The 23,403-nt window shown below is 43.3% G+C and overlaps 3 protein-coding genes across 11 annotated transcripts in view; 2 read left to right on the top strand and 1 right to left on the bottom strand.

Moving 5' to 3' along the window:
• The window catches only part of Ttc39c (tetratricopeptide repeat domain 39C), an 82,539-nt gene extending 76,660 nt beyond the window's left edge, over window positions 1-5,879 (top strand). For both annotated transcript variants that reach the window (XM_028759491.1, XM_028759492.1), the window contains 4 exons: window positions 317-414; window positions 2,237-2,341; window positions 3,362-3,400; window positions 4,046-5,879. In XM_028759491.1, the coding sequence (XP_028615324.1) occupies window positions 317-414; window positions 2,237-2,341; window positions 3,362-3,400; window positions 4,046-4,135 (332 nt within the window). In that variant the 3' untranslated portion in view covers window positions 4,136-5,879. The remainder of the gene's footprint in view (window positions 1-316; window positions 415-2,236; window positions 2,342-3,361; window positions 3,401-4,045) is intronic.
• Window positions 5,880-8,651: 2,772 nt separating this feature from the next.
• On the top strand, window positions 8,652-20,734 carry Cabyr (calcium binding tyrosine phosphorylation regulated). Of its 4 annotated transcripts, XM_028759483.1 has the most exons (6): window positions 8,652-8,698; window positions 10,693-10,865; window positions 10,960-11,013; window positions 16,207-16,548; window positions 19,382-19,984; window positions 20,646-20,734. In XM_028759483.1, the coding sequence occupies exons 2-5, from the start codon at window positions 10,718-10,720 to the stop codon at window positions 19,978-19,980; spliced, it is 1,143 nt and encodes a 380-aa protein (XP_028615316.1). In that variant the 5' UTR covers window positions 8,652-8,698; window positions 10,693-10,717; the 3' UTR covers window positions 19,981-19,984; window positions 20,646-20,734. The 4 variants fall into 4 exon arrangements, with proteins under 4 accessions (XP_028615316.1, XP_028615315.1, XP_028615313.1 ...); XM_028759482.1 differs by having other exon boundaries at window positions 19,382-20,734; XM_028759480.1 differs by lacking the exon at window positions 20,646-20,734 and having other exon boundaries at window positions 16,207-17,366; window positions 19,382-19,492.
• The window catches only part of Osbpl1a (oxysterol binding protein like 1A), a 173,134-nt gene continuing 170,213 nt past the window's right edge, over window positions 20,483-23,403 (bottom strand). For all 5 annotated transcript variants that reach the window (XM_028759474.1, XM_028759476.1, XM_028759475.1 and 2 more), the window contains one exon: window positions 20,483-22,007. In XM_028759474.1, coding sequence (XP_028615307.1) covers window positions 21,905-22,007 — 103 coding nt within the window. In that variant the 3' untranslated portion in view covers window positions 20,483-21,904. The remainder of the gene's footprint in view (window positions 22,008-23,403) is intronic.

The following is a 23,403-nucleotide window of genomic DNA, read 5'->3' as shown; positions in this document are numbered from 1 at the left end:
CACCTGCACACAGGTACACCTGCACACAGGTACACCTGCACACAGGTGCACCTGCACGCAGGTGCTCCTGCACGCAGGTGCTCCTGCACACTTGTGCACCTGCACACACATGCATCCTCACACTGTGAACATGAACACAGAGAGAGGTTGATACTTTTGCCTTTCTTTGATTAAGGTGAGTCACTAGCAGATGAGCAAGAGACAGCTTCTGGATTTGGGGGGCAGAAGTATGAACTGAACAGAGAAACAGCTGACTTTGGTGACATTGAGTTCTAAGTGGGTGTCTTCCCTTCCTGTCACACCCCTTCTCTTCAAGCTTGCCATGAAGTAGACGATTCATCTGTCGTTGGATTGAAGCATCTGCTCCTTGGCGCCATACACAAATGTCTAGGAAACTCACAAGATGCTGTCCAGGTAAACATGGTGCCATGGCTGTACGGTAAAACTGAATCCTGGTACCTGAGCTTGTGGAAGAGGAGAAGGCAGTAGGAGAAGCTCCCTCCCTGTGATAGGACTCTGTGCACCATGTACAGTGAACGACGTTCTGGGAGGACATAGTGGTTAGTGTGATGTTCCTATGTAACTCGGAGTCTTAGCGTGCTCCTTTCTGTGAGGACTGCTTCTCATCAAGGACAGCAGTGTCAGCTAGAGAGGAGGAGATGAGCAGGCCGATCTTTGGATGGTGCAGTGAGCCCGCACAGACAGGGACAGAGTGCGGGGGATGGGCATGTTAGGGTGGCTTGTATTCGCTAAGTTAGCTTTCTTTTATATCACTACGGATGGCTGTCCAGGGCTGGAGGAGAGGATGAAAAGTTGTTGCATTAGGCCTTCAAGTTAGGGAGCCATTCTACCCTATGGAAGAACATCTTTCTTAAAAAGGAGGGTTTTGTTTTGCATTTTTTTTTTTTTTTTTTTTTTTTTTTTTTTTTGTCTAGCTCAGTTTCAGGCTGTGGTGCGGTGGAGAATTCTGGAGGAGAAGGCATGGCAGAGTTCCTTCAGGAAGCAGAAAATAAACTAGGAACAGGATGTTCCCTCCACAGATATGCCCCAGCCACCCACTTCCTGTCAGCAATTTCCTCCTGAAGTCCTACTGGGCTGTGAATTCATCAGCTGACAGATCCATCCATGGACCATCCTGATGACCCAGTCCCTCCTTACTAGTGCCGAGCTGGACCAGGCCTTCAGCAATGAGCCTTTGGGGCTAATTTTATACCCAAACAGCCAGTGTGTGTGTGTGGAAGAAAGCATCAGGTTTTCCCATTATAGTGGAGGGAGGATTTTTTTGTTTGTTTTTGTTTGGTTTTTTTATTTTGTTGTTGTTTAAGGTTTTGTTCACTGTTGTTTTGGTGCTAGGAACTGAACTCGGGGCTTGGCTAATGTTAGATATGCTTTCTACCACTGAGCTATATACCACCAGGCCAGTTAGTTAGAAAAAAAACCCTACCAAATAAAACCCTAAGATAGGTGATAGTACATTGCCTACCTCTTGAAATAGTTTCATGTATAATATAGGAGACTTGGTCTTTAAATTATAGACTATTAATATACTCGTGTTGAATTTGAAATTAATCTTTGAATGTGAATTATCTTAGTTATTACATGACTCTAAGTAGCTATTGTAGTGGGAAGATGTATGTTAAGAGGTGGACTTTGGCCTGTGTAATGTTTTACATCTTAAAATGAGGATGTTTCTACTTCTTTAGCAGATAAGGGTTTCTTCAGGCCAGTAGACGTTGGTGTGTTGGCACAAGTTAGGTTGCCGGCATGTTTGTGATTTGGGAATACCTCCCCAGCAGCTGTGGAAGGCTTCTAAGCTGCAGATGGGATAGAGATGGGCAGGAATGTATACCATTTGTAGGAATGGGGGTGCACCAGGGACAGTCACATTGAGAGAATGAGGTCAGTCTCAGACAGGCGTCAGGCTTTCTCTTGCCCATGGGTCCTAGTTCATTTGTGTCTAGATGACATGGCACAGAAGTGGGGTGGGGGTCCTTGGGTGGTGGAAGGGGTGGGGGCAAGGAAGGCATGGGGAATGTGTTCAAAGTACATCGGGTACTTGCATGGCGTTGGCCGTATGAACCCAGCACTAGGAAACATTTACGAGTGGGAAGGAATAAAGATCAGTAGAGAAGAGAAGATTTGATCTAGAAAAAAAGAAATCCTCCTCAGGGCTGTGCTGAGCCTCACTCCAAGTAGCAGATGAACTCTTCACAAGTGACTCTTCTGTGACTCTCAGTTCTTCCAGCGAGCTGCTAAAGATGAACTGTGTCGTCAGAATAACTCATATGTCCAGCCATATGCATGCTACGAGCTTGGCTGTCTCCTACTAGACAGAGCAGAGGTAAGAGTTCTTCATGTGTTTGGTAGTCTTCAGCAGCCGGATTGTACAGAGGACAACACAAAACACCCTTCACCTAAATAGTCTCTTGGTACTTTTGCTGGTCTTGGTCTCCTGGGTGAGCCCAGGATGCTGACACCACTTTTTAAAGAGACAACAGTGGCCACATTGAAATCTTAATTACATATGTGACTTTCCATACAAAGCTTCCTTGTGGAGGGAAAGTCATTGTCTTTTCAGAATGGTGTGGTGGGGTGTAGTAGTGGGTTAAGATGATGGTGGGGTGTAGTGGATTGAGATGAGAGCTGTGCTGTGTGTCATGGATTTTAATGTGTGTCACCAGTCAAGTCACCAGAGCCAGACCTACTTCCTAGTCTACACAGTGGGATAAGTAAATGTAGCTTGCCGATTTAATGAGAATTGTAGTGAGGCTAAATAAAGATGACGCGTGAAAATTATCACACCACCAGACATGTATTTTGACAGCTCCATATATATTTACAGTGCTGGGGAGATGATAGGTAGTGGACAACCTGCCTCCCACATGGGAGGACCTGAGTTGGAATCCCTAGAGTCGTGCAGACACCAGATGTGGTGACACACATCCATAGCCGCGATACCAAGAGAGGGCAGGCAGAGCCCAGAGGCTCCCTAGAAACTGGCCACTGAGAGAAACTGTCTCAAACAATGGATGGACAGACACCCGAGGATACCCCATGGTATCCTCTGACCTCTATATGCTGTACAGAGAATCCCCTCAAATGCACACACACATGCACACACACAAAGACATGTAAGTTAGCACAATGGACATTGGAATTTTTTAGTTATAATCAGGTTTCACTAGGGCCTGAGAACGACTCAAATTCTCAAGGAAAGAACTATAACTATCAGACATTTGGATTGGAGCTTGAAGCTTTACATTGTTATCATAAGGGAATGTTTATTCCTCAGGTAGTAGTCTTCCACGGATAGACACGCAGACATTGCTGGTAAGACACTATGTTCTTCTTATGTTCACAGACTGTAGCAAGAGGCAGAACTCTACTCCTTCAGGCAAAGGTAAGACCCCCAACCTCCTCATGGCTGTCTTCACCCTATTCAGTGTAAACCTGGGGCTGAATTTAGGACCATTTGCAGGTATTGTTCTGTGTGTTTATAATTCTGGAGAGAGGAGTTGTCTAAGCAGGTCAGTGAGTACATGTTTTTGAAAAGGTGTCTCCAGGATGTGTGCCACATGCATGCCTGGGGCCCTCAAAGGCCAGAAGAAGGTGTCAGATGCCTGGAGCTGTAGTTAAGGATGGCTGTAAGGGGCTTTATGGGTTCTAGGAATCGAACCTAGGTCCTCTGGAAGAGAAAACATTGTTTCTAACTGCTGAGCTGTCTCTCCAGCCTCTCGTATGGTTTTAAAGGATTTTCCAACAGTAACTTGCTTTGAGCTCAATTTAAAACTACTATTTCAAGAATAAAGTGAGGGAATTTTTCCAAACAGAATTTGTAATCCTACCTTATCCTCTCAAGAGGTGGGATTACAGTTTTAAATACCCTGCCTGAGTGTTGGGGAGGAAGAATATCAACTGGATGTGAAGTCCCTGTAGGAGATATGGAATTATTCTATGGGTATAAAATGTACTATGTGTGATCCTGTGGTACCCTGGGGCCAAGCATAGCTAACAGTCTACAATCATCTTTATCTGGTCCTTGCAGGAGGATTTTTCTGGCTACGACTTTGAAAACAGATTGCATGTCCGCATCCACGCTGCTCTGGCCTCCCTAAGGGAACTGGTCCCTCAGTGATAAACTCTGAGTGGCCCCTCTGTCCCCTCTACCCAGGGTCAGCACTATGAAAGCAGAGGAGAAAGCTCTCTTGAAGATCAGCTTTTCTTCTGGAGACCACCTGTGCCAGGGATGGGTTTCCTGATGTCGCTGACATACTAAAGATTCCTCTTTTAAACATGTAGCTACAGAGTAATAAAGATGTCCATAACGTAACAGTAACCAACCTGGGTGAGGGTTAAGTGACCTTGTTCAAACATTTTAGTTTTGTGATTTATTATTTTTAAATAAAATCAAACTAAATATTCACCCTGTGATCTTGTAGGAGTGCCTACATGAAGCACAGATCAGAGTGGGCTTGGTGAGAGCCGTACCCCAAAGTTGGAAACAGTACTACACATAGCATGTCTCTGTGTTTAGATAAAAATTAAAGACTTTTCTAGTATTCTTCTTTCTACTGGAAATGTTCTTATAACAGTTATGGTACAAACATTCTTGGCTGGACATAGTGGCATGTGCCTTTAGTCCTAGCACACAGAAAGCAGAGGCAAGCAGGATCTCTGAAAAAGAATTCTCATCCTTTACCATGTGCATTGAGACTCAGGTCCAGCAATGACAGTTGGCATTCTCCAGTTGCTCACATTTCATGGGGCAGACCTCAGGACCATGAACTGAATACTATTTTTATATAAAACATGTAAATAACCCAGAACTCCATGCTTAACGTATAGAGATCAAATGCTATGCAGCTCAAGTTTTGTCGTCAAAAATACTTTCACTGGGGACATCATCCCCAGGGGCTGGGAGGTCAGTAAAGGGCTTGCCATACATGCATAGCCCCATGTTCTTGTTCCCAGTACCCATATAAAAACAAAAGTAGCTAGGCATGCTCCAGCATAGGTGCACTCCTAGTGCTTGGGATGCAGAGGCAGGAGGATCCATTGAGCTCTTCCTCACCCTGAGTTCACTGGCAAGCTAGTCTTGCTGAAATACTGAGCTGCAGGTTTTGTGAGGACCCTGCCTCAAGACAATAAGGTAGAGCGACTGAGGAAGACCTGAGCCTGACCCCATACATACACACACATACACTCCTACACACATTCATCCCTAGGCTGTCTGCAAAAGTTCTCAAAATGGAAGCAACAAAACAGGAGCAGAGAAGATAAGTCTGCAAGCACGTCCCTGCCACCAGTCCCATTGGAGAACCAAACCCCCGGTCGGCTGACCAGCACCTACATTCTATGAGTTCTGCTATGAAGATTACCGCTGATCACCATTTAACCCTTTAGCACAGCGGTTCTCAACCTGTGGGTCACGACCTCTTTAGGGTTGGGTTGAGTGACCCTTTCACTGGGGACACATCCTGCATATCAGATTTACATTACTATTCATTACAGTAGCAAAATTACAGTTATAAAGTAGCAACGGGATAATTTTTTGGTTGGGTGTCAGCGTAGCATGAACTGTATTAAAGGGCCACCGTGTTAGGAAGGGTGAGAGTCATCACCCTAACATCCATCTCACGAAGGCTGTAGTTCCATGAGTGTGGTTTGTTCCTGATACTTTTTTGGTGCCAAATTATCTGCAGGGCTGTGTGTTGCCAGAATTTCACCACTCCCTCTCACCTCAGGTTGTTGACTGTTAAAGAGAATTCACTGTTACGGTTTACTCCTTCATTGCTGGGATTTACTGGTGATTGGATGTGCTTTGTGCTCAGTACTACACAGCTGTGGTTTTGAATAAACACCTCGGTCACTTTTATGAATCCTTGCCATGATTTGGCTGTCATCTTTAGGTTTCTACATTTTCACTGAACTTTCATTTAGAGTGTAATTCATTTGCATATCCTACTATCTGAACCACAAGCCTGTGTGGTATCAGCATTTTAATACTTAGGATGTGAAACAGGAACAAATCAGCTAGAATATTGTCACACTGTATCTTCTTTAATTTCTTATGAAAGGACGGGGTGTCCTGCTTTGTTGTTGAAGGGTGGTGTGTCTGTCCTTTAGTGGTGGAGTCCTGACACAGGAGGCCTGGGTTCCGCAAGCCCTACACATTTAATTTTGTTTTGAGAAACTGATATCCTTGACTGAAGTTTCTCCTTGCTACCACTGTCTGCACTGTCATCTGTCCCTTAGCCCTGTGCCAGCCACTTTCGATTAGACTATTGCTGAAGTATTCACACTGACTTCCTGGTATGGATTGTGTATGGAGTTAAGATATTATAAGACACAGAAGATGATAACCCTGTGTTCTGTGGCCGAGTACATCCGAGCAGCTCAGGGGGAATCTGAAAACTACTGGAAGCCTGGTAACTAAGGAGGACTATCATCAATGTTAAACCTATGGCTGCCACCACCGGATTCTCTTCTTGCTTCTGTCAGGATCACAGAACCTTCTGAGCCATTAAGGTTTTGCTTTAGTTTTTGTTTGAATTTTTAGTTCAAAAACTTTCAAGCTATTACTCCATACTCACAGGTTGCATAAAGTCTCATACTTTCCAATTAGATTATTTATAGATTACTTTAAGGTTGTTCATATTTCTGCTACTGAGACTTCCAGTTTTAAAGTGCTCTGTGCCACAGGCTCTGTAGTGGGCTCTTCCAGTTTGTAAATGTCAAATATATTTTGTATTGGGTTGTGCCTTTGATAAGAGATATTTTGTGTATGCTAAACACATTTGTATAATTTGGCAGACTTGAAGTTGTGATGACAAAGTAATATACTTTTCTGGCTGTTCTTATCTTTATGAAGTTAGGTATCTTTATTTTTTAATTAAAATTTATTTAGTCACTTTACCACCCAATATCGGCCCTTCCTCTCCTCCCAATATCCCCTTACACAAGTCCTCCCCGCCTCCACCTTCCCCTTCTCTTCTGATGGGAAAGCCTCTCTCTGTGCGTTGTGCACCCCCCCCCCCCAGGTTTATTTTACCACATCTAGATAAGTTTTCTGGGTAAAGAATTGCTGCTTTCAGATGCCACAGGAGAATAGAATATTGTCATAGATTTATAAACCAATTCATTACTTAGTTCGCACTTTTTCTATTTCTGCCCACTAAAATTCAACAACAAAGCCTGAGTTTTAACACAAGTACACACACACACACATATGTACAGACACACACAAATGCTGTGTAAATCTTTGTAGTTGATTTTCTTCTTAAGCAAATCACAGTGGCAAACAGAAAATGTGGCCTTTTCTCTATGAAGACATATTTGTGCCATTGTGTTTTGCTCACTTGGGTGGGAGTAAAACAGCTCTTGCCACAATGACAGTAGGAAGGTTTATTTGGAACCAAATATGAGTGACTATGTCCAGATTACCTGTAATTACATATGCCACCATAGAATCAGTTACAGGAACTTTTATAGTTACAGCACAGAGAGCAATTACAAATCGATGGATTTGCCAGATACTTTGCTGGAACTATCAGGTGAGTAGTCCACAGACTGGTGGAATCTACATCGGTTTCAGATGCTGATGGGATGGTTAACATCTCTTGGGAAACTCCTTGGCTGCTTTAATAAGTCCACATTTTACCCTACACCCAGAAGGATGTTAAGTCACATAGAAGAGGGCAACAGAGAGCTAGTAAGGCGACTAAAGACAGATTGAGATACATTTGGCCTTTGATTTGCATGCAGTACACTTCTCCAGTCATGAAGTTGTAATCCATGAGTGCAGAATCTTCAGCACAGAACTTTCCAGGAAACTCCAGTCCATAAAGGAAAACGAGTCTAGATCATTACAAGAAAATGTGGCAGAAGCTAGGGCTAGGAGATGCAGAAAGAGGAAAGGATAGTGGGAACAACAGGGTGGGAAGCTGCTTCAGAGCAGATGCAGCCCCCTTTGGATCTTGTGCAAGAGAGAATACCCAGGAGCATCACGGTGAGCCCAGTAAGTCCTGGTTGGCTTGGGTGTGCGATGGGGCTTGTTCCTAATTAAGGAGGAAAAAAAGCTGCTACTCTCTACAGGCAAGCTTCTCAAGAGGAACAGCCTAGGGGGTACCTAATTCCTATTCTTTGCAAAGACTCAAGAAGGTCCATACAAGGGAAAGGAGGCAGTGATGTCAAGATTTCCAACTGTAAATGTAGTTTCTTTTCCCTACACACCATTGTTTTGTTCCTTAAGACAGGCTGACTGCAGTTCATCATGTCCTCCTGCCTCAACTTCTGAGGGCTGAGTTTAGAGTCGAGCACCTCCGGGTCCTGTCTTCTGAGGTGCTGAGGACTGAGTCCAGAGCCTCATGAATGTTAGGCAAGCTCTGCAGACTGAGCTGCAGCCAGCTCATCAAAGCAGCGACCAAATCTGGAGCAGCAGCCGGGCCTTCGAAATGTCAGTTCCCCTTGAAGGAGGGGCAAAAGACGAGAAGGTCGGTTCTCTGGCTCATTCCATCCCGGCCTTTGTCCTCTCCGGCTCCCTATTGGCTGGGTCGGCTGAGGTCCCAGTGAGGGGGCGGGGCTCTGTGACGCACGCGTGACGTATACAGGGGTATAAATAGTCGGCGGGCTGCGCGCTCTCGCACAGGAGCCGCCGGCAAGGGGGCAAAGAGGAAGCTTTATCGAAGCCGGAGAGAAGGTGGGCCTAGCCTGGCGGAAAGGCGCGGGCTGAGCCCCGGAAGGCGGCGCCCCAGAGCGGCAGCAGGCCGCTCGGAGGGGGAGACAGTGGTCGGGCGGGAATCTGGCGTCCTCTGCCTACCGTGGCCTGGAAGACGCCTTCGATGGCCCGGCAGTCTCCACTGGCATCCGCGGGCAGAAAGCAGCTGCATCCCACCCGGGCTGTGTCAGGGGGGCACATTCCAGAGGGTGTGCCTTTCCAAAAAGCTCACTCATAGCAAAGGTTTTTGAAAAACTAAGCAACAAAGCTGCTATCTTTGAACAGCCCTCTGTCAGCCCTCCGTCAGCTGCGTTGGTGCCATATGGCTGATGCCACCACCATTTCGCAGTCAGCATCCCTGGTGTTCCTAAACTGAAACCTGGTACTAGCACTGTCCCTCTGCTGCTGCACAGTTGGTAGCATTAATTAGCCAAGGAAAGGTTGCTATATGTGTATGTATATATGTATGCATATCACTGTCATTTAGCATGTGGGTGTGGTAAAGCCGCATTTCCCCCAAAAGATGACTTAATTTGGCAATGCACCAGATGAGTAAGGAATTAAACTTTGTAGTCTCAAAGGGTTTCCTTGGATCAATATTTTGACCTAGTCTTTGGTAAGGTGAATATTTTGACCTAGTCTTTGGTAAGGTGAAAGGTGCTTTTAAATAATCTTTTTGCTGTGGCATATTGCGTTTTTATTAGAAGCTGGCCCTTCATAGAGTTGCTATCACTAACAATTCCACTTAGTCCCCATGATACTTGCAGGGTGTTAGGACATGGTTCGTTGTCACAGTAGTCTGCTCTTTATAAGGATCTATGAGAAGCATTTTGAAGGTTGTCAGTGTCTAGAACAGCCAAGATTCCCTAAGCAACCGATACATTTAATACCTCAAAGTCTGAGCATTTAAATACCTGTTTCCTATAGGCTCCTTGGTAGCTCAGGACCGAATTTAAAACCCATACTTAGTAAAGTGAAAGACTGCAGCATTGTGATTTTTCATTACTGAAGATTTTTTTAAACCTATTTGCAAGCTTTTGTAATGCTTCAGAGTAGACACACACAGTTTAGGGCTGGCAAACTCTATTCCTTTGAGAATTATAGGTCTAGGAGTGTCCAGTCTGCAGCCTGTGTCAATGCAACCCAACATGTTTGTGGATAATATAACCAAAGGTCAAAGGCTGGGACAACCCTAGTAGAAAATATAACACTCAGAGTACCAGCACTCAGGAGGCACTGGCAAATGGATCTCTGTGAGTTCAGGCCAGCAAAGTCTAAAGAAAAAAGTTAGCAAGGTAGAAGAAAAGGGGGAGCCTAGAGAAGAAAGTCAAGGATAATTTTACTATATTTTATGAGTATGGCACAGTACCAGATTTTCTGGTAGCAATCATTTTGCAACACTGTACAGCATTAGTTACTGTTATGGATATTATTTGGAAATATACGTGCTTAATTTATCTTTCTGGAAATGGTAATTGGATTTTATATGTTTCATTTGAACCTAAAACATATTAAAGTATTATGGTGATCCTGGAAAGGCTTTTTCTACTGATTTATTTTAAAGTGTGTGTGTGTGTTGTACCTGTGTGTGTGCATACATGTGTGGCATGCAGGTGTGGGTATGTGTGCTTGTATGTGCATGCATGCCACATGTGTGGAGGTGAAAGAAGTTGGAATTAGTTCTCTCCTGCTACCTCGTGGGATCCAGCCATGAAATTCAGGTCCTCAGGTCTGTAGGAAACTTTGAGTCATGGCTGTGGCTCACCTACCAGCTTCTTAGTGAGTGCTAGATCAATTGCTTGTGCACAGTAAGCACTTGGTAGTGGGTTTTATTTTGTATGTTACTAGAATAAATACTTAAGAGATTAAAAGTAAAGCTAACAATGTTAACGGATATGGTTTTAGAAACCCCAACTAAATAAGAAAATTCAATAAATCTAATGTACAGTGTAAGACTTTGTTTCTCTTCATTATAGTTGAAATTACAGACATCCTGCCAAAATGATTTCTTCAAAGCCCAGACTTGTTGTTCCCTATGGCCTCAAGACTCTGCTTGAGGGAGTTAGCAGAGCCATTCTCAAAACCAATCCAACAAACATCACCCAGTTTGCAGCTGTTTATTTTAAAGAACTCATTGTGTTTAGAGAAGGTTTGTATTGCTTTAGATTCTATATTTGTTGCTTTGCAATCAGCTTAAGTTGAAAACTGTCTCTCTATTTGACTTCCTGTGCTTATTTCTTCAGGGAATTCGTCTCTGGATATAAAAGATCTGATTAAACAGTTTCACCAGATGAAAGGTAAGTGCCACAGAGACGCCTGCTTCAGCAGGGTTGTCACAACCATGGTAACACACATAACTATTATACCACTGCATCCTTGGTTACTACACCAGTGTCTCATGTGAAATGACCAAGCTGTGCTTTGCACTTTTAACTAAACCAGGTAGGTTTTTGTTATTGCTGTTCTTGTTGTTTTAAAAATAACCATTTCCAGTTTAGAAGATTTTAAATCTTAGAAAGAAGGGGGGTGTGGGGAGGACCACGCTCCAATATCTAAAATGAAAACTACCACAAATTGGCTCAAGGTCTCAGATTTAGAGTGTATCAAAATTCCTGGTTTTCAGATTACAGGTTCTCTACTAATAGGTTATGCAGATATTCTAAAATGTTTTTTTTTTTTTTTTAAAAAAAACCTCAACATTTAATATCCCAGCTTCTAGGCATTTCTGATTCAGAATACTCAAGATGTATGAACTCTTCAATGAAGTAGAGCTGGGGTTTAGAAAGACATTTCAATGTAAGCATGAGGGTTAGGAGAAAAATCACTGCTCAAAAGAAAAAGACATATCCATACCATCGTTTCCTGTAAGTTGAGTCTACAAGAGATTCCATGTGTTTGGCCATCCTTCCTGCTGCACATCTGTTTAAGTAGCTATTTCTAGGACACAGTAGCGTCCTCCATGGCTTAGACATTGTGACACAGAAGTACATATATGCTTAGAGAAAGCTAGTTTTCATTTATTTGTAATGTCTAAATAGAACATGATGGCATGAAGCTGAGTTGACAAAGTAGCAACAAAGACGCGGAGTTGTAAGAAAAGGCAGAATTTGTACAATGAAACATTTAGATTATTATAAGTTAAGAAAAGAGGATGTAATGGTAAAGAATGCATCTAAAAGAATGGTGAGAAAAAGCTTCTCACAGAATTTTGTGAAGAGGTAAACTGATTCCGGCCACCAGGGGAAGCAGCTGAGTAGTTTTTACAGGGGAAGAAGGGAATTATCAGCCACATTTAAACTGTCATTTTTAAAAAAATGTTTCTTTTTGAAGATTTATGTGTCTGAGTGTTTTCTTGCACATATGCAGTGATACACATACATACAAACTCCACCTTCTGCAGAAGTCCAAAAAAGGTACTGGTCCCCTGGAACTGGAATTATAGGAAGTTGTCATCCACCATGCAGATGCTGGGAACTGAACCCAGATCTGCTAGAGCAATGAGTTCTCTTAACTACTGAGCCACCTCTTCAGCATGTCATTATTTAAACCTTAGGTTTTTTAAATTTTTAAACACACACACACACACACGTGTTCTGTGCATGTGCTTGCAACAATAGCATGCATGTGTATGGATGTGTAGGTTAGAGGACAACTTTGGGGAGTCAGGTTTTTTTTTCTTTTTTTTTGCTCATGTGGGTCCTGGTGACTGAACTCAGGTCGTCATCAGGCTTGGTGATGCTGTTACCACAATGGTCCAAAACACATCATTTTTATGAGTCAAAGATAAAAGCAATTGGAAAAATTAAGGAGTCAGATCTAAGAAAATGCATATATCATGATGGTTTGACTCTGTTGTAAAAGACATGCAAAACAGGAAATAAAGATTACAATAGGAAACATGGACATTTTGGAGGGCAGAGAATGAGGTATTTCTGGGATATTACATTGTCTAGTCTAGCTGCCACTGCAAACACCTGATGCCATTATTAGCTACCTATGATAAACAGTGTGGGACTTGTTCATACACTCGTAGCCACATATTCACACCTCTATCCATGATCCCAGGTTCTCAGTCAAAGCTATTGTGCTTTTGTCTTCTAAAACAAGAGCTGCATTTGAAGATACTGAGTGTGCGTGCTCGTCCTGTGTAGGCTTACCATGGTTCATAAGGGTGACAGTGAATTTTTATGGTAGGAGGCAACTACCTGATAGCATCCTGAAATTAACTTGTTTACTGAAGGTTTGATCCATGAGTCATTTTGGCAGGTGGACTCAAACATGTGGACTTTTGTTTTTGCATCTCAAATTTTTAAATTTGGATTAACAATTAAAAAAAATGTAGGCCAGCCATACTTCTGATGGAATTAAATAGGAGATATGGTTGTTTATTTCTGCAAATAAGTACAGATATCAATGAGATAGGCAAAGCATGCAGATAATACTGGTAGCAAGCTCATAAAAACAGATCACCCTTTAGGAAGTAATATAGCAATGGTCACTCCTGTTACTGGGGAGACCTATGGCAACATGAGATTAGGACCAGAACACGGCTGGCTGGTATTGCCTTGGCTCTCATCTTCCTTATGTTGTCACCTCAAATGGCTTCTTACTAGACAGACTGTATATCTATCCATCTTGGTCCTCCTATAGACACCACAAGACTCCCGTGTAGTGGAATACTTCCTCTCTGAATGGCAGCTCCCTGTCTTCTGACTGGTTAATTCTCTGCTATTCTTATGACAGGTGCGAGTAAATCTGGCCACGTGGCTGTTCAGTTTTCTACACAAAATTATCACTTTAACAGCTGACATTTTGTCTTTTACTGAAGTACAACTTGCCTTGGGTGAATCCTTCGTTTCAATGTGGAGTGTGGCACCTATAATAATCCTACATACATTGCTGGTTGACCCCAACAATAGAGGCCTTCTCAGGCCTTCACATCACTTGTAAGATATGAAAATGACCCGTTCATGGAAGACTTAATCTGTTCTTTCAGTCTCTTCAGTGAAGCAAGATCAGCCTAAAGCCAGCATCAGGTGTTAGAAGTTGGTATGTGTGCAAGAGCTAGCGGCCATTCCCTACTCTGTCTCCGTCAGATCAGATGTGAGCATGTGTTCCATGAAAAATGATGAGTCAGTGAAGATGCTTTGATCTGCAAAGTTACTCCCAGTGGTTAATATGCCTGCCCAGCAGCACCGCTGTGTGCTCCTAGTCTGTGCCAAAAGCTGGAGGTAGAAACCTCCTTTGCCTGTGTCATCTACCTGTTGAAAGTTTTTTCTGGGATTTTTCCTAGAAAGGAAACTATTTCTGATAGTCATTGGAAACCAGAATACGTAATCATCTTGTCAATGACTTCAAAATTCCATGCACACTTGGAAGAAGAAAAGAACTGGACATGAGAGCCAAGGGTCACCGCTCTCCTTTCCTGGGGCTTATTGTCTTTAGAATGGCCATAGTTCCATCGTGGCCCCGTGAGCACTGTTCGGTGTTAGGATGGTCCTTTTCTTGACATTCTATCTCATCCCCATCTTTTCTTTGAGGCCTGCAGAACAGTACTTGTCAGTCATTACAAACTCAGGACTGATACCCTCTCTGTATCCTTAACACAAGAGTCACTATCAACTCAGGCTTATTCAGATCACTTTCTTAGTATTTTTGAACTCTGAAGATTTTTAAAAATTTTATTATCATTTAAAATTGTGTGTGTATGAGCGTGCATGTGTGTATGTGTGTATACATGTGCCCAAAGGTGTCGTCTGCTGGAGCTAGAGTTAGAGGCAGTTTTGAGTCTATGTGCTGGGACCAGAACTCGGGTCCTCTGAAGAGCAACCAGTAAGCGCTCTACACTGCCAAGCCATCTCCTCTCCAGCCCTGACTCTCAGCATCTTTATTAACATGATTATTAGGTTCTTATGCTTTTATACCTACAATATTTTTGCTTAAATCATCTCCCAGTGAGTGTAAGTTTCTGTGCACTGTCAACTCTTACTTGTAAAAGCATCACTCTGTCAAAGGTGATGGTGGGAAAAAGAGTCTTAGAGTCATGTAGCTCAGTGGTTGAGCACTTCCTTAGCATTCACAAAATCTGAGAGTAAATCCCTAGCAAGAGATTGGAAAGATCATGACAGGCTGGCGAGTCCTCAAGAGATTAATTAGATAAGTGAGGTCAGTGTTAAGAGTAACTTTTCCCAACACATTTGGTGTGGCCACCGAGGTCCAGAATCACACAGCTCCTGTGGAGGGAGACACTGAAGACACCTTCCTCTAGAAAGCAGCATGAACCTATGAAAGCATTTCTGGTTTTGAGTAGGGTCTTAAGGCCCTATAGCTACAGCTGATATGAACTCATGGCAGTCCTCCTGCCTTCACCTCCTAAGTGTTGGGGTCCTAGGCCTGTGCCACCAACACGGTTTCCAAACCTTTGCCCTGAAGTAAATACTTGTCATAAGAGCAAAATCCACTTTCCCTGCAGATTCTGTACTTTCTGAAGAGAAAGACTCAAGCAGGTGTGAAAGCCTGAAAGAGGTACAGCCATGGCAGTCATGGAGGTGTGTGCACTGACACTCAAAACGAACTGTTTCCAGAACAGTCTGCAAGTCATCAGCTGCCTTGACTTTTGTTCAAGCTTGAGCTTTCGGTGGCTGCCCTCTTGGAGCTAGGGCTTTCCCTTTCCTTTTTATCTGGGTCAGTATGATTTCAGCTGCATTCTGCCACATCAGCAAATATGACCATTTCAAGTTAGAATATATGACGCCTTCTAACTGGCTGTGTTGCCAGTTCGGTGCTAAACTTTGCATACTGGTTTTCTTAAATGGAGGAATGCACCTGTGCGGTTAAGACGTCGGCTGAAAGTGTGGAATAATTTACGTCCCATATTAGTTTTTAGTTTTTCCTTTGCTCACCTTGTGGTTTTGTGTGGCACGTGCATGTGGAGGCCCAAAACTGATAGTGGTCACATGCCACGTTCTTTATTGAGGCAGGGTCTCTCATCAAATCCAGAGCTTGCCAACTCCTGCTAGGCGAGGTCACACCGTCTTCTGGCCTCTATAGTGCTGGGATTTCAGGTGACATTCCAGACGTCCTGCCCAGCTCTCACATGGCCAGGACCTCGTGCTTGCACAGTAAGAATGTTAGCTCCTGGGCCGGCTCCTCCATGGCTTGGCTTTGGTTTTTTGTTTTTGTTTTTTTTTTGGTGGAACTTTGGACCAGGAGGTTTCTAGGAACTGAATTACACAATTGCTGGACAGTTGAGATTGATACCATAGTTTTGCCACTATAATATGTCATTTATTTCTAAGGAAATGAAGAGAGTTTAGGTGGATGGATAGAAGCTGTTACAGGTTCATTAGCTATGATAATTCTATGCTAATTCACAGAGGTTGCACATAGATAGTGTATATTTGTATTTGAATGTTCACCCTTCCACATTGCTTTATTTAAAATATTTTGAGGAGTCCTTGCTGATTAATTCACCTGGCTGTTACTTTTAGTAGAGAAATGGGCAGAAGGAGTGACAGTGGAGAAGAAAGAATGTATCAAGGAACCTATAAAAACACCTCCAGTTTCCTGCGAACCTACACGGATGGAAAAATCCACAGACACAGAGGAGGACAATGTAGCTGGACCACTATTTAGCAACAAAACCACTCAGTTTCCATCAGTTCATGCTGAACTACAGCCTGAGGAGACAAGTGAAGGAGCTTGGGGTCCTTCTGACAAACCAACTACTCCTAAGACGACCACCCCACCCTCATCACCACCTCCAGCGCCTGTCTCTGCCGAGTATGCCTATGTCCCTGCTGACCCAGCTCAGTTTGCTGCTCAGATGTTAGGTAATGTTCCATCTACTTATTCTGAAGTTTTAATGGTGGACGTGGCAACAAGTACGCCTGCTGTTCCCCAGGACGCACTGAGTGCAGAGTTTGCTGAAGAAGTCGTGCTGTCTGCTCCTCTGGTGTGTTCTGGAGAGACGGTAGAAGTGCAGGTTGTGAGCCAAACATCTGCGCAGGTAGTTGTTGGTCCTATTTCTGAGGCTGAACCACCAAAGGCTTCCTCAGCCCCCTTGCAGGGTGAACAAGAACCTCCTGCTTATGATGAAGCTCCTGATACTCAGGTTACATCAGCCTGTCGTATATCATCCATATATAACGATGTGCCTGTCAATGAAGGAGTTGTCTATGTTGAGCAGATACCGGGATACATATTTATCCCTTTTACTGAGAAAGTTGCTTGTGTTAAAGAAATTGAGCAGTCACCACCAGGTAGTCCCAAACCTGTAGAACCCAAGACTAAAATATCTATAGAGTCTCTGAAAATTGTACAGGTGGAGAATTCCCAACACAAGTCCTCAGTACATATGGAGGCAGAGGCTACAGTTCTGCTCTCTAACGGTGCTTTAGATGGTCAGCCCGAGGGACCTGCAGAACCCCTGGATGCAGAGGGCTTTCTCAAAGTAGCCTCTGAAAATTCTCTGCACCTTGAAATGGAGATCGTTACCATAGACCCTGATGATCCTGGCCAGGAGGAGTCAGGGGGGAATGCTGCACCCCATTCATCTGGTGACCCCTTCCCTCCTGCGCCAGGAGGCTTTACTGAACCAGAAATCCAACCAGATGGGGAAGCTGCACCTGAACAGGTTTGATGAAGCCAGGTAAGAAAATTAGATACTTGCACATTCACATATTGTTTCAGGTGACATCTGTATCTAGTGTCCATCCACCCAGCTCTGCTCTTCTGCCAACTGGCCAAAGTCCATGTTCAGGTTTTTTAAATGCCAAACCTACTTAAAGGCTTTGTTGTACTTACAATTTTACTATTATGGAAACCACATGGCGTTGTCAAAGCTTGATTCATTTTGCACATTTGTAAACATGGGAATCTGTTAGACTTTTAATGCCTGTTTACAAAATGATTATAGGATGTCATTTTGAGGTTGTCCATCGAGGAGAAGTTAACACTGCACACTGCATTTATTTGGGCTGTGGCATTTAAACATGAAAGAAATGGTGGTGTGGCTGACTGCTTTCGCAGAGTCAGGAGAACTGTGCAATCAGGCTGGGTGCTGGCTCAGACACTGCTTCCTGCAGCTGAGGGAGCGACGCTATAGTTGGATGGAGAGAGGACAGATTAGATGGAGCCTCTGTGACACAGGAAAGCAGCGGAAATAATGGCTGTCCACAGGACAATGACAGTGGATGCAGGTCCCGTGCTTGCTCCTTAGGTCAGTCACCGCAGACCCACACTGAAGTCAAGCTGCCTTCTTGGCTGCTTAGCCTCCAGCTGATTTTCCTCCTGACACATGAGTTATAACCACCATCTCCATCACATTGTGGCATTTGGTCTGCCTACCCTTGTGCCTAGCTGAACACTGCAGTGGCTCTCCCTTCTCTCCTGGGTGTCTGAAGGGACATGCATGAAAGAAGCCTCCCATTCCTGTTGCAAAGCTCTCAACTCTGACTCAAACCAGAACAAATCAGAACTATTAGCAAAGCAGGTGCTCCATAATCAAATTCTGACTGGCAGTGTGGCAGACTCAGGGCAGCTGGAATGGCAGAGGGCTGCAGAGCCCAAGCGGCGGGCATCATGGGGCTTGACCGCACTTCTGGCCAACTCACTGTTTTCAGGCACTTAGCTGTTACTGAGGGACAGCTGTCCTTAATACTGTGGACAAGTTACCAAGAAAACTCAAATTGACGTCCTAGATTCTCCTGTTTGGAGAGACTGGAGATTTGGATTGTATTTTTAATAAGCTTGAAGATAAACTGAACTTGTCTGAAGCAATTGAAAGTCTCATTTAATCTGGGCATAGTGTCATTTTCTGTGGAGAGAGAAAAGACTGTACCAGAATAGGCCTAGAATTCAAACATGAACCAGGCACATCTGAGTCCCTGTGGTGGCAAGCCACTATCAGCACAACAGACTCCCTCGCTATAAGGTGGATGGCTCTTCTAGCCTTTTATATTAAAATGCCCACCAGCTTTTTGCTGTCTTCTGAGGCTTACGGTGGTGTCTAGCTTTGGCTAAAAGGAGTGCTCTCTGGGATTCTGAGTCCTAGATGAGGTAATAGTTTGGAGATGGGAGATGATGGTGCCTGTCAAAAGACCAGGGACATTAGGTGGCATGTAACATCTGAGCCGAGGAGGAACTACTGTGCAGATGCACTAACATGATTTTTTTAATGGCTTCATATGGTTGATTATTTTTGGTAAAGTAAAAAGTTCTGTTGACTTTCTTCTGAGTGCTACATGGAAGCGACATATAAAGTTTAAGATTCTGGTTAGGTATGGTGGTAATCCTAGCTCGTGGAAGACTGAGACAGGAAGACTGCCAAGAGTTCAAGGCCAACCTGGGCTCACAGTGATATTGTGTCTCAAGGAACCAAAACCGTGTTAAGAGTCTGGAAACAGCAACTTAGGACACAAGTGCTTCTTCAGCAGCAACCCTGCCATCCCTGCCATTGCTGTCACCCCTTTCCAACTGTCCTGAGCCATCTGCTCCTTCACATTACCAGGCACAATTTCCAGAGTCCTCTCTATAGCATGCTTTATGCCACATACTACAATTGCTTATTTATATGTTTTTAAAAAAAGATTTAAAAAGACATGACTGTGCATAGTGCCTGATACAGAGACCAAACCTTTAATGCCTGCAATTTTTTTCTTATAGCGCTAGCAACAAGCGAAGCAGGACAACCACCACCATATTCTAATATGTGGACACTTTATTGTCTAACTGATATGAATCAACAAAGTCGCCCATCACCGCCACCTGCACCTGGGCCTTTTCCCCAAGCAACCCTGTATTTACCTAATCCTAAGGAGCCACAGTTTCTGCAGAACCCACCGAAAGTCACTTCTCCAGCTTATGTGATGATGGATGACAGCAAGAAGACCAGTGCCCCACCTTTTATATTAGTAGGCTCAAATGTTCAGGAAGCGCAGGATTGGAACCCTCTTCCTGGACATGCTGTTGTGTCACAGTCAGATGCCTTGAAGAGATATGCTGCAGTGCAAGTGCCCATTGCTGTTCCTGCAGATCAGACATTCCAGAGACCTGCCCCAAATCCCCAGAATGCTAGTCCTCCTACAAGTGGACAAGATGGCCCCAGACCGCAAAGCCCAGTCTTTCTTTCTGTTGCTTTCCCAGTAGAAGATGTAGCTAAAAAGAGTTCAGGATCTGGTGACAAACGTACTCCCTTTGGAAGTTACGGTATTGCTGGCGAGATTACTGTGACTACTGCCCATGTCCGCAGAGCAGAGCCTTAAAAGAGTAGGTAACCCTTCCTACTGTGACATGTGGGATGTGACACACTTGACCCTTCAACACTTAGAGGTTGGGCATTCATACACTTGATAAAACATGGGGGATACTTAAGTTTATGTGCTTGGCCTCTGACTAGAATGTCCAGACATCTTTGAGTACATGGTAGATTCTAAAAGAATAGAAGTTTTCTTTAAAGTGAGGATAATTTTTAAGAAATAGGGAGGAGCCAAGATGAGCTACTGACTGTGTGTCCGCTCAAGAGGTTAAACAGAGGGGCTGAAGGAACAATTGGCTTTTTTGAGAGACTAACTATATGTTCACATAGCAGGTTGAACACAGAGAGGGCTGAAGTAAGAGTTGGGCAATTTTAACAGTCAATTTTTTATTCTGCCATCAGTGTAGACAGTGGGGTGATTAAAGCATGAAGCCCAGGGAGAAGACAAGCACTTTCTATGAAGTGCTGCCAGGCGTGTGGCTTTAGTCGGCCATTGTGATCTTGGGGGGCTGAGAGGGAGGCAGTATTTCAGTTGCATGGCCATGGTTCTAATCACAACAACCTTCTGTTGTCAAGAGGTGGCCTCAGCAGGAAGTTCTAGGATGTTTTTGATTAGTAACACCAAGCATGTAGCTCAGATATTTAAACAGTTCAATGTCTCTTCATTAACAGATGCTGAAAATGATGCTGTTTGATTCAGCATTCAAGGTGGAGTTTGTCACCATGTGAACTGTATCAATAAACTTCCTGCAAGCATAAAACTGCATGTTGTTTTAGTAACTTAGCAGGTATACGAACTTCCTTAACATTGTCCAGCCCATACCCAAGCAGGCTTTCCAGTCAGGAATTCACATAACAATTGTACTAGAGTGCTAACTGACCACTTCATGGTCTGTATGCTAGATCCCACACTCTCTCTGACCCTGGGAATACCTTTGATAATTAAGGATAGTGTTAGGTTACAATATAAACTGAAATTCTGGAAGCATTCACACTTTTTTTTTTTGATATTCTAAAGCCTTTATTTAGCATCATAACACTTGTTAACTTCAAGACAATTAACTTACTGGAAGCTACCTAAGGCCCTTTAGGGCAAGTATCTCAGTCTGGGTTTGGTTGGATAAATACTATAAGAGTACCCCAATTAATGGGGAAAAGCTACTGTACAGTAGGTCTCCAGTACCCTGCAAACTCAAAATGCACAAGGCCTTCTCTTACCTAGATTATAATACATGAGTGCAGTTTAATTTTTCTGTGGCATTTGCCACTGGAAGTTGAGGCTAAAAGACTTGTCATTAGATAATTATATTGATTAAAATCTATTTTAGGGCATTTTTTTGATTTTCAGTTCAAACACACATTAACCCTGTAAAATCTAATGACAGTGATCACAAAATGTGAACATAAACTCAGAGCTGAGATAAGTAAATGCCTGTCCCAGTTTAGAATTTTCAGATCAGGAATCCTGCTCCCTCTCTAGGAGGTGAGAAGTAAAACTGAGAGGATTAATTTCCCTAAAAGGCCATCATACCAATTTAGTTTTTATAAAATGATAATCTCTACATTTGAGCACGTAACATTGTACAGAAGAATTCTAAAGGTTTCAAAGCTATACCTAAAATACTCAAGCATTATAGCATAAAAATATTCAAAATAACTTGATTTTGAATCACTACACTATGATCACTATGGGGTCATTACAGATCCCACATTGCTGAGTACTACACTAGGTTTCCAGTGAACACTGCTCCAAGTAACCAACTGTGGAGCAGCAATGCCTTGTTCTCTTTCAGATTGTGCCCAGTGTGACCAGAGGCCTTGCCTTAGTGGGTAAAACGCAAACTATAGAGGAGTAGAAACCAAGGGGAAAAATTTAAAAACGTAAGCTTAAGACTTATTTAGATTAGCAAACACCTTGACTTCTCTGCACTTTAATAAATATCAGGCAAATTGAAGTAGTTTCTGTCCCAGTAGCTGCCAGAATAAATCCAGTCCTGTGCTCCACTGTAGGGGTTAGGACCTTGATGGAACCACCTGTTCAATGAGAAAGGACAAAGTTCAGAGGGCAAATGACTCAAAAACCACAGGCTATTGCTATTTAAGTACTTGGCTCTGTGTGACCTTAAAGAAGTGAAGAGTTTTCTAGTGGTTTTTCTAGCTGGAGAACATGTACGCACATGAATCCCAAAGGGGACATATCTTCAGGCAAAGCAGCTACAATCCACAGCAGTTAGCAATGAGTGCTAAATGGAATCTGTCCCATGTGTGATCATCCATGAGAGGCAGCCTGTGATGCTGGCAACAGTATGTCAGTGACAGCAGGCGTCACATGTACCCCCAAGAGCTCCATCTGACAGGTGAGCTGAGTGCTGGAGCCCTTAGACAATTGCTGGTTACCCAAACTGGCACTGGCAAACAGGTTTGAGTTCAAGGGCTGTGATTTTCCTCATCTGCTATGCCAGTGACATCAATCCAGTCCAAATTTTACTGGGTCTCAATTTCGATTCTTGGGCTATATCTAGCTTTTACCATTCTAACCTGTCCTAATCATGAAATGAGCTACCTGAGTCATTTACCTGTCTCTAAAAGGTCTTACCATGTTAACCGTCCGGCACTTGGGAGCAGGTTTAATACAGTATAGAGTACAGTAGAGTACAGTTTAGAGCACATCTGGGGTGTGCACAGGCAGGAAGGGAAGAGTTACCTAGGTCCTGTTCATTTGTGCAACCATAGCAGCCACCTGGTTTTAAATCCATGTATTTTCTTTACAAGTTCTTTTCCAAAAACTATTATGTGAATAAATCCAAAACACTCATTGAGGTAGATGCTATAAGAGCATTGCTACATTGATTTAAAAGCCGTGAGATCTACTAGAACGCTTGCAACACTGTGCCTCTGTTGACTTTAACATTCACTTACTAACTGAATCGTGAACAATGGTTACAGGGGACTCATTAATAACACAAGAGACTACAAAGGAACTCCCAGACTATTCAAACATTAGATATTTGACACTGCCCAAAATATTTTTCCTAATTTTACCCTGTCTAACCCCTGTGTTTGGCAAAGGCGCTACTCAAATAAATGACACATGATATATGCACACATGAATGACCCTCTAATTTACACATAGGCAAGTCTTACTCTAGAGTATACTCAACATGGACCTTTCGATCTTTCAATATGGAAGGAATGTTGGGTAAGGGGAAAGATATATGTGCCCAGCAGATTCATCTAACAACTGTCAACACTGTAACTTTAACTTCTCAAGTCATTTTTCTTGTCACAAACATAACTCTCCCTTTTAATACTTAAATTAATATCATAAGTACCTGGCAATCATATCCTCCGAGCCTGGGGCAGATGAGCAGTCCCTGCTCTGTGGCTCACAGTACATCATACCCCTGTCACTCACACACAGCAGTGTACT

This window comes from Grammomys surdaster, unplaced genomic scaffold (assembly GCF_004785775.1).
Source record: "Grammomys surdaster isolate TR1022 unplaced genomic scaffold, NIH_TR_1.0 126298, whole genome shotgun sequence".
Taxonomy (NCBI): Eukaryota; Metazoa; Chordata; class Mammalia; order Rodentia; family Muridae; genus Grammomys; species Grammomys surdaster.
The sequence above is the reverse complement of the archived record's forward strand: the minus strand, read 5'-3'. Positions and strand labels throughout refer to the sequence as shown.